General features: G+C 43.7%; 1 protein-coding gene across 1 annotated transcript; it reads left to right on the top strand.

Annotated features, from left to right (window-relative positions):
• The first annotated feature begins 1,400 nt into the window (after positions 1-1,400).
• pik3ap1 (phosphoinositide-3-kinase adaptor protein 1) lies at positions 1,401-9,853 on the top strand. Its single transcript, XM_076169296.1, has 17 exons — positions 1,401-1,739; positions 2,573-2,998; positions 3,148-3,416; positions 3,541-3,685; positions 3,777-3,922; positions 4,022-4,154; positions 4,498-4,694; positions 4,785-4,962; positions 5,079-5,147; positions 5,235-5,501; positions 5,581-5,637; positions 5,768-5,973; positions 6,058-6,121; positions 6,273-6,434; positions 6,918-6,988; positions 7,135-7,235; positions 8,525-9,853. Exons 1-17 carry the CDS (start codon positions 1,709-1,711, stop codon positions 8,652-8,654), a joined length of 2,652 nt encoding a protein of 883 aa, XP_076025411.1. The 5' UTR covers positions 1,401-1,708; the 3' UTR covers positions 8,655-9,853.
• The last annotated feature ends 887 nt before the right edge of the window (positions 9,854-10,740 follow it).

The following is a 10,740-nucleotide window of genomic DNA, read 5'->3' as shown; positions in this document are numbered from 1 at the left end:
GTCCACGTCTCCAGAGGTCAGAAACTTACTTGGATTATGGGAGAGAGGCAAAGCTGAGTAAACTGATTTCACGGTCAGACAAGTGCATACGTTTGGTCTCGTGACCTTCAAACTGCAATTAAAGAAAGTGAAAATTGAAGGCAGGTATAAGCGGCAAATTAGATCAGAACACCAACAAATAAGAGCGGCTGATTGGCTTTGATTCCACAGGAGCCTGGAGGTTTCTGGGGGGTAGGAGAAGAAAATCTAAAAGAAACGTAACGGTTGGTGTTTTGATTGATGATGGCAGTGGAAAATACGACCGAGCTGGGCTGAGATCTGGCTCATCAATTCTCAGAGTGCTCCTGATCACTGGTGATCGCTTTGGTGAGTTAAAGCTCTGACATTTTATATTTTTGTTTGTATTTGTGATGCTTACTTAATGAGTTCTGTTGCTCAGAAATCTCTACGAGTTTTATTGTGATACTGTTAGTGATTGTTATGCTCTTTGCCCTCATAGTGACCAATATAAGTGGGAAATCTAAGTGATTGTACGCTGCCCTCTGGTGGTCATTCTAGCGCAGTGCATAGTGTTGCTGGAGTGTTTACATCACAGGTTTTACATCAGAGGAGAATTTCCTCAAGAATTCGGTATTTCCCTCGAGGAACACAGAGATTTCACAAGTTCATGCAACACCTGATTCATTCTGATGGTTTAGTAATAGGTTGTGTGTTTGTGTGTGTGTGATCAGTTTTAAAAGGTACTCTCGTATCTAAAGTGTCTACATATTATTCCTATCGAAACTAGAATGAATGATAATAATAATAATAATAATAATAATAATAATAATAATAATAACAACAACAATAATAATAGTACAACCATTGCAATTTATCACTGCATTTTACCATAAATGCATCAAAATCACTTTCACTTTGGCCGACACTTTGTGCGGTAGTTGTTGACACTGCCTCATGTCGAGTGTGTGTACAGAAGTTGAAACCACTTCTTCCATGTGTACGCAGTGTTTCCCTGACATCAGCCTGTTGAATCGAGCACTTGTTATTAGGGCGCAGACGCTGCACTCTTTTTGTGACGTTATGAAACTCTCCTGCTGCTTTATCTTGTTAAGGAAGTGAAAAAGCAGAACAAGCATGTGACCACCACTACAGGTGAATGGCTACAGAACTCTGTGTGTGTGTGTGTGAGAACCAACACCACACTAAAAAATTTTCTACAGTAAATGAAAAAAGGCTTAAAGTCATTTGTATAAAGGAAGGTCTGTGCCTGCATGCATCAGTACACATAACACACCACAAGCTTCTGTGGTATTGTTTCCCCTTTATTTAAATAATACCCAAATAAAGTTAATAACAAATCTTAAACCATTCACAGAGAAGTGACCGGCTGGCCCTGAGTCCAAAGTGTGGGTGTAGAGACGTCGCAGATGGTGACATTTCAATGAGAGGCTTCATGTTCTCACTTCTTCAACTGTTTCAGGAAGTGATGCAGAGTGACCAAAATCAGGAAACTATGCGTTTGCTATTAATACAACAGAGCCGAGAGAGAGAGAGAGAGAGAGAGAGAGAGAGAGAGCTTATAGCTGCCGAGCACTGACGTTGTCTAAAATGAAGAGGAAGGGGGCTTCAGTCATGTCAAGGAACTAAAAAGGAACGTACTGGCACAAATGTTGGTTCTTGTGGGGTGAGTCGGTGTTTTCCTACAACCATGGAAGAAGTGGTTTCAACCTCTGAATCAGGTAAAAACACCACTTTGTCCTTTTTTAAGAAATTCACTTTCAGTTGGTGAAGAAGTAACGAACATAGAAACAGGATATTTACAGAAAGTGTCACTCTGCTGAGCCATTTATTAATCCAGTAATCAATGTTTGTTACTCTTTGATGGATGTTTTACAAGCTTTTCTTTCAACAGAGACATATATTTATATAACTGAAATACGTGAATGCTCCAAAGAAAAGAGGAAGCAGCAGTCATAATTCTCCTGTGTGGTTCAATAATTCATACGTGCCAAAATTGTATCATTTCTCTCAATTCCACACCCAAATGAATCATTTCGCCGACTCATTAACAACCCATGGCAACGCTGCGAACAGTGATGAAGGTGAAATACACATGTTTGGGTTTCTTTCCCAGTTAGGCTGTGGGGAGGTGAACTTGACCTGATTAAACACTGTAATGAGTCAAACAAAATTACTCTGACCGGTGTTGACTCAGCGCCATGTTTGCACAACTCCACAACGCGTTGGCTGGATACTGAAATATCAAACACGTCGGCTATTCATTCCTCAGCCACAGTCACCTTGACATTCCACGGCCCGGGCTCTGACACAGCTGCTACACGGTGGAGCGTTTCCACACCAAACACTAGCTGCTGTAATAACTGAAACTAACACATAAAGTCTGCAGTGTCACGCCAGCTTGAGTTGGAGCTGATTACAGGTCTGCAACTGATTTTGAGAGGAACTAATGATGGTATCTTCCATTTAAGGCCCTGCTGTGGGACATATATGGAAGTGCATTGGTTCGCTACTTGTATGCACTCATCACGCTTTGATATGTTCTGTTTCTCAGCGACGTCTGAGTCCCTCTCGGCACACGAGCTGTTGATCCTGCACACGGCCGAGGCTCAGGAATGGGCCACGTATTTGCAGAGCATCTTGAAATCCTCCAGGAAATTCCGCAAAAGGTCCATCTTGCTGTACTCGGTCGGGCCGGCCGATCAGCTCCACGGATATGACTTCAATTGTTTCCAAAGCTGCAAATGCATCGTGCTGCTGCTCACGGGGGCTTTCCTAGAAATCCTCTGCGACCCAGAGCTGCAGGGGTCGCTTCAGAGGCTCCTCCATCCTCCGCACAGAGTGGTGGCGCTGTTGTGCGGCATATCGGAGGACGACGCGCTCGTAGGGAACTTTGAAGATTGGCCAAGCTGGAGGAAACTTTGTGCTGAGGATGAGCCTGCTCTGTACATCTCCACCATCATGAAGTCCATCAATGACAGTATGTCAGACGTCACTCAGATATCTGTGTTACTGAGGGTGTGAGAGGTCCCTCAGTAGTCAAACATATTTAGAGGAACAACTCAGCAAACCTTCCTGTGTATGTGTAATGCTTTAATAAACACACCTCCGTCTCTGTCACACATTCAGGCGAACACAGGCACAAGTCTGAAGTCAGGCCGGTGGAGGCTGAAGGTGAAAGCGAAGCTGCGGTTGTGGAGGAGCTTCATGTCTTACAGATCTCTCCAAATGAAAATCCTAAAGCTGACGAACAACAGGAAGGGAATTCAGAAGCGGACGAACAAACTGTGACGACGGAAGAAGAAAATGTGAGCGAAGAGAATTTGGCCACTGAGGAAACGAGTTCACCCGCATGCCTCACCTGTCTCACTGCTCAACCCAGCAGGATCCTGTGTGGGGTGAGATGAGTAATTCATAACACCAAAGACAATATGAGTGTGTCTCTATGTGTGTGAGTCCTTTCTGTCTTTATTGGAAACAACTTCTAGATCGATTTGTTTTCTGTTCCTCCCCTTAATTCAGAGTCAAGAGACCATTTTTTTCATCTTTGCACAAAAACTGGATGATCAGTCGGTGCCAGAGGTGGAGTTTGCGTCTGAAAATGCAGCTCCAAAAAAGGTCTCAGGCACTTTGGAGAACGAATACACCCTGACTGTGACGGCACCTGGTGAGTATCTGCTGCTGCAACTTGTGAACATGCTTCTCTTTTGATAGAGGGATGGAGGTCTTAACCTTGCTGTGCCCTCCTCCTCCTGTAGATATGCCTGCTGGGAGGGTCTCACTCACTCTGCACACTGAGCACGAGTCGTATGTCAGCTTGATGCCTGTTACATACTACACACACATGGGAGAGGTCAGCTGGCATCTGGAGAGAGCGGCGGATCCTGTTGAATTCCTCTGTCAGGTGAGACGTCGTGTCGCACAGAAGCTACGCCGCACAGCTGCCAGCTTTGCTTTGATAATGTGGAAATGGAGCTCACACTATCTGGTTTGGTGTTTCCAGGCGTTCAAATTGACGTCCAACACAAGAGAGAGTCTGGACAACATGCTGACAGACTCCTTCAAATCCAGGATTCCAGCAGAAGGGCTTCAGGTGTTTGGAAACAAACAGATTGAAGAAGACAACATGGCCGCATGTGTGTATAGCACTCTGACTCCAGGCTTCATCAGTGCTCTGTGCTTATGTTTCACACACACAGATCACACTTACTGCCTCCTCCTGTTCTGCACAAACTTGATTGAGGTGTAGGCGTCCATGTTTGGTCAAGAGACACACCAGGTTTAACCAATCAGATGCAGGGATCTCCTACTGTTCTATAAGCATAACAAATATGTTTCTGAAAGGATTTAGCTTTATTTGTTCCACCTCCTCAATGCCTGCTTGATCTCAGAACGATGAAAACACAAAGCAAAGCAGCTTTTAAAAACCGACGTTTAATCGCACAAGTGGTGGGATCTAATTTTCTTTTTGTCCCTCAGATGAGCGTGACGAAGAGCTTCCCACACTGCTCCACTTTGCAGCTAAGTATGGCCTGAAGAAGCTGACTACCATTCTCCTTCAGTGTCCCGGGGCTGTGCAGGCTTACAGCGTGATGAACAAGCATGGAGACTATCCAAACACACTGGCACAGAAGAGTGGCTTCTCAGATCTTAAACTGTTTATGGACCGCTTTCTTGTAAGTCAGCTGGTCTTTTATTGTATAGCGTCCACCTACCGGTCGCCTTATGTCACAGTCAGTCTGTATCTTGTGTTCTAATTGATTTAGGCCATGGCGGATACGGTCACGCCTCACCTCAAGGACGGCATAGAAACGGAGCCGTGCAGAGACGTGTATGAAGACATGTTAGCCTCGTCTCAGGACAGCAGGATGAATTATGAAGACTACACAGAGGAGATCTACGAGTCCATGCTGGAGATCGACCCTGAGTGTGCAGAGGATTTATGTAAGATCAAGATGGTTTACAAACATCATCTCAACTAATCATTGAAATAACTGAAGTGAGGATGATGATGATGATGATGATGATGATGATGATGATGATGATGATGTTTCTCTCAGACGAGGTGATGACGGCTGTAGAAGACGATCAGATCCCTGCAGAGGTGATGCTCCGGAAGTTCTTCCAAGGTAGAAACTTTGACCAATTTCCCCAAAACACACCTTCCTTAAACACCTACAGCGTGTAAGCAGGGCTACTGTATGTCCAACCACCAGGGAAACCCCACACTTGTCCGTCTGAGGATAACGAACCGCACGTTATAAAAGAGGAAGAAGAGATGAGAGAGCATCGCAGTGACCTGGAGGATTATGCAGAAGAGGAGGAGGACCCGTACAACATCTGCCCAGATGACATCTATGATATCGTGCAAACAAACACAGCCAACAGTTCCGCAGTCTTCAACCGTCCACCGGCTCCCGTTCCCAGATCTGAAATGGAACCTCCAGAGCCTGAGAACAAGACGTCCACCTACATCTCCAGAGGTTTGTGGGGTTTCGTTTCCTCTCCACATGTCGGATATCATTAAAGTGTGCTATGAAGTGACTCAAGTGTTTCTGACAGTGTTTTCAGATAAAGTGAACCCCCCGAGTAGACTGCTGCCCCTGGGACCGCCTCCAGGTAAAGTGGAATATTGAAATCACTTGAAAACGGCACAGGAGAAAGTTTAGTTTGTAAGTGTTTCTTGTTATTGTATTGTAAGTTATTCATTCTGTATCATGTCTCCTCCCCATTCCCACACCCTCCCCAGGATGTCAAGTACGGCCTGCAACCAACATGTCTCCCGCGGCCGTCTATGACCCCTACGCCGGGATGAAGACTCCTGGACAGAGGCAGCTCATCTCCCTGCAGGAGAGGGTGAAAGTGGGTGATATCACTGTGGAAGAAGCCGTCCAAGAGTTTAAGGTGTGGCAGTTTGATCACCAGCAGAGGGCCAGTTCCATACGCATCCAGAAGGTAAAAGCACATCTAAACTGCATGTGAGGTCAGTGGACTCTGTCTACGGGGGTTTAACGTTCTGTCCTGTTTATGTTCCTCCAGGACAATCTGAAGTCGTTACGAGACAGCATCACCAGGCGTCACAAAGAGAGAGGAAAGGATTTAGGTGGAATCATTTTGACATTACAAGCGAGTCCTGAGAAATTGCTTTGTTGACATGCATGCCAGATGAAATTGTTGTTTCTTATTGGCTGATATGTGTTAAGTGGTAATAATGATATATAATGTGAATATATCTCTTCTATTCTTGTTTTCAGAGTATGAGATCAGTGCTCCGCTCCCAAGGAACTCGTCCTGGGGTTCGGTCGTGGAGTGTTCCGTGTACGAGCCGACCCCCCGTAACGTGTCTCTGCCCCCTCCAGTGGCTCGGCCTATCCAGCGAGGGAGCTGGAAGACGGGCAGCACGTCCAGCACGTCCAGTGAGCCCTCAACTCAAGTTCTCTTCCATTCCATTCTCAATCCTGCCTCTATCCTTCTCAATTCTCAAGGCAATCAAATCCAATAATTTCGAGTTTTCAGTTGTCTTAACTTGCATGTTTTTGAACTGTGGGAGGGGAAGCAACACCCAGAGGAAAACCACACACACACATGAGCCTTCCTGCTGTGAGATTATAGTGATAAGCATGAACCCAACACTTAGAGTCCTTTTATAAGTAAAATAATGTGCAAAACATCCGATCATGAGCGAAAACTTGCTTCAAATGCTTCAGTGTGTTGTAAATATGTGAGGAATCATTTGCTGGCGTCTTCGTGCTTCACTTCTTTCTGATCTCCTGTTGCAGAACTGTAACTTCTTTCTTCTTTCAAGTGGGTTCATAGCAACTAGTTCCCCACAAGTACCAACTTAAGTAGATCGATATCTCTTTACCACTAAATCGCTTTACCTCTGTTTCCTCCTCCAGGCACTGAGAGCAACAGGCTGAGCACTCACAGCACCTTCAGCTACAGCAGCGGCACAGAGCCGGAGTTTGAGGTGAGAGTGAATTAGTCCCACGGCCCATGAAGCAGTCACAGCTGCCCAGTTAGATGGTGTCACTTTCTACACTACTAAGTGGAATTGATTGTGAATATTAAAGCTTTATCTGTGTGTGTTCATGGTGTGAATCTTGACTTTTTAAGGACATATTAGAAAGCGGCATTCCTCCGTCACGACCTATGAGGCCATCTGATGCTGCACCCAACATTCCTCCACCCAGGATTCCTCCACGACTTCCAGAAAGGTCAGTGGAGAGACACAAGTTATTATGCAGATCAATCAACCCAAACTGTGCGTCCAATGCAGAAACGGCTGTGGACTAAACTCAATAAAGCGATAGACCAGCGTCTCTTTTTAGAACTTTATTTTGAAAACAGTGGATAGAAAGTGATAAGTGAGATGTAAAGAAATGCTGAAGCGGAAACACTAACAACCTCAAAAATGTGCAGACAGGAAGAGAAAAGTGTGAAAGTGATAAGACGCTCACGATGGTGTCGTGTGATATTTATGTCTCTCAGAAACGCGTGGGTGTCGATCAAAGCAGCTCTGAAAGCACCGCAGTTTACTTACAAGAACAGCTGCCAATTCCTGTTATTTAAAATAAAGAAAAGAGCTGTGAATGTGAGATGTTTTATGTGATAGTTTTACTTTTGTTTTTTAACGATCGCGTGAGAAACCCAGTAACATTGAACACACCTGATGTAACCGCACATAGGTATGCTGTTTAGCTGTTGAACTTTCCGTTACTCTGGTCCAGTTCAAATCATCACACTTTACAAAAAGGCCCCTTGTTCTGTGGAAGTGTAAAGACCACAGGAGGATTTGAAATGAACGCTGTCATTCAAAGTTCGTTTTAAGCAAATGAGTCCTTCACTTTAAATTTGTCAAACCGCACAGCGAGACAGAAGATCGTCCCCCTTTTGATGTTCTAGTCTGCCACAAAAATCCCCACATCGAGGTCAACGTTTACACCACCAGCACTGTGCCGTGACACGTAGTACATACTACATGTAGATATGTAGTACATGTGACCTGAAGTTCTTTTATCTACCTTTGTTGAACACACTTATTGTAAGTCGCTTTGGATAAAAGCGTCTGCTAAATGACCGTAATGTAATGTAATGTAATGTAATACATGTTTTGTTTATGGTGAAACACGAAGGCTGAACTCTAAAAGAATGAGAAAAAGTTGAGGTGCGTGAGTTTGTGAACCGGATTTCAGGATCGAAGCCTCAGAACAAATATACACATCTGATCCCCGATTAGTTGCTTAACTGCAATTGATTTAAAGTTATCTTGCCAACAAACAAGCAACCAAGCAGTCACATGTCAGAGGTACAAACAGAACGTCCATAGCAGAGGAAACTAAGAAACAGGATCACTATCTGCTCAATATTTAAGCGCACTTATTATTCAAAACATACTTTATGATGCTTTTGAATACTTTGTGTTATCATGAAGTGATTTTACTACAGTATTTTTTCAGGGTTCACCACTGTAGCACCCTTTAATGTTCCCCTCTCTTGCCTGCAGGGTGCCTGAGAAAATGCTGCACGAGCGTTACATATCCTGTCCCCAGCGAGCTCTTCCGCAGAGACCCTCTTCTAACAGAGCAAACTCGCCGCCGCCCTTACCGCCGCCAATACCTCGCCGACTGCGCTGAGCACTTGTATTTGGTTTGACTTGTTTTGACCTCTGAGCTCATGTCAGAGAGGTGACGCTCTGTTGAGGAGACATTGTGTGCTCGTGTAAACATCAGGGACAGTACGCCGTTTGTCTCTGTGGTTTGGGTCAGGCGAAGGCTCAAGGCCTCTGTGTGGATGAGACACTTGTATGTCTACATGTTGGTTCATCACAGTGATCCTCCATTAAACGGGCGATACCGTGGAGAGAACATGTGAGGTTTTTACTGGGAGGTTGTTGTTTTTTTACTTTTCATAAATCCTTGACTTTTTGTAGTTTCTCTAAACAGAATGATGGTATTAGGGAATAACTTTTCACCTAGCTCAATAGCTGCTTGATAGTCACAGTATGTAGTTTTTGTCAGACAGACAAGCCTTTACACAACTTCTCATGGTCAATGTGATGACAGCTGCTTACACATCCAGCAGATCTCTCAACCTCAAGCCTCGAGTTAAATGTAGCAAGTCCAGCATTTAACTGGTGCCGTAGCTCTGGTTTGATCTGCCGACTTCTGAGTATTTGACTCTATTCGGCTTGCCAAATACTCAGAAGTCAGTAGTGATCTTAGTCTTCTACTGTCATGCTGGGCAGGTAGTATAAAATTGACTTCTCTTAGCTCCTAAAAAAGTACTGTACACCCAACCAATGTTCTTATGTAAAGCTGCAGAGTTGGGTGTTGATTGTGGCTGATACTGGTTGTACAGCTGTCATGTCTTTTTGAAATGAGTCAGTGTTCATTTGAATGCATCCTGCACTGCAATACGGAAGTTCTTCATATGTCACCCTGTGTAAGATGGGCTGTTTGATATGAAGTATGCAGTGAAAAAAAAACTAGTTGTTTAGCAGCAGTGAAATTATAAGATTTTGGCTGTAAAATCCCTGATTTTGGATTTTACTTTTTTATTGTCCACCGTCTATAGGAGCATTTGATAACGTAGTTCCTTTTGTTTAGACCTTAAATTGGTTTGACGTGTTATGTAATGTATGAAATTTCGACTGGAATGTAAAACTGTATTCTACCGACACAGCACATGATGGTAAAGTTCACAGAGCCGGGGTTTATTGTGTTTGATCACGTCTTGTTCTGCTCACGCTGTCGCTCAGCTCATCATTTCTGTTGACCACTGTGTTGTCTATATCTGTCACAATCATGAAAAATAAACGTGTTTAATACTGAAATGCATAAATTGATTATAAGATGTAGGTTGATATTTTGTATTTAAATTAAAATCGTCCTTTTGAATCATTTTTTATATCAGGAATCAGCAATACCAGGTTTGGTCACTTGGTGGTGCTACAATCACGCAGGTGCATTACATCTACTCTTGTGAATTTTTCTCTGCACATACATGTATGTTTTTTTCGTTTTTACTGTATTTTTCTCATTAATCACATAATCATTTCAGTTGGAGAAAATCGCGATTTCACTGCGCAGAATAAAAGATGAAGCTGAGACGCGTTTAAAGCAGAAACATCAAGCGAGCGAGTCAATTTGGAGAAAGCTACTTCTGTTTAGAACCTTCACAATAAAATCCATTGTCATGAGTAAAACGGAATAAGTTTACATACTTGGTGTATAACAGTACAAAATAAAGTTCTCATTATTAACTTTGTATTTCATTTATAAACGTGATTGAATTCCTTATAATAGAGATCTGGAATGTAATATACAAGATGTGATGGTTGATTAAGTTTAGGACTGTTCAATTGAAATTCATTACGAATCCGTTTTCATGTTTTCATTCAGTTAATAAATGAGGAAATGCCCTGGATTTTCATGCATGTGTTTGCATGAATTTCCGGGGAAACTGCGTGAATGGCAGTCTGGTAGATTGTCGCTCAAAAGGACGTCCATGTGCAGCAGAAATATGGCTTTTATTGTGAAGAGCCAGCGGTCCAGACCCCAGCGTAGTGTGTGTTTGTATTCTGCATTGACGCAGTGTGCGCTCGTGTGCGTGTGTCTGTGCACGTGTGTGTGTGTGTGTGTGTCTGTGTCTGTGTGTCTGTGTCTGTGTGTGCGCGTGTGTGTGCGTGTGTGTGGCGCTGAGCTGCTCTGCCTCTCTCAC

This window comes from Genypterus blacodes, unplaced genomic scaffold (genome assembly GCF_046128005.1).
Source record: "Genypterus blacodes isolate CSIRO-AG114 ecotype Tasmania unplaced genomic scaffold, CSIRO-AGI_Gbla_v1 ptg000195l_1, whole genome shotgun sequence".
Taxonomy (NCBI): domain Eukaryota; kingdom Metazoa; phylum Chordata; class Actinopteri; order Ophidiiformes; family Ophidiidae; genus Genypterus; species Genypterus blacodes.
Note: the sequence above shows the minus strand (reverse complement) of the source record. Positions and strands in the feature narration are given on the sequence as shown.

Bases quoted from the DNA above. Each gene is read 5' to 3' on its own strand.
- pik3ap1 (XM_076169296.1), top strand. From the start codon at position 1,709: ATGGAAGAAGTGGTTTCAACCTCTGAATCAG. The intron at 4,155-4,497 runs GTGTGTATAGCA...TTTGTCCCTCAG, and splicing joins AGAAGACAACATGGCCGCAT to ATGAGCGTGACGAAGAGCTT. The intron at 5,502-5,580 runs GTTTGTGGGGTT...TGTTTCTGACAG, and splicing joins GTCCACCTACATCTCCAGAG to TGTTTTCAGATAAAGTGAAC.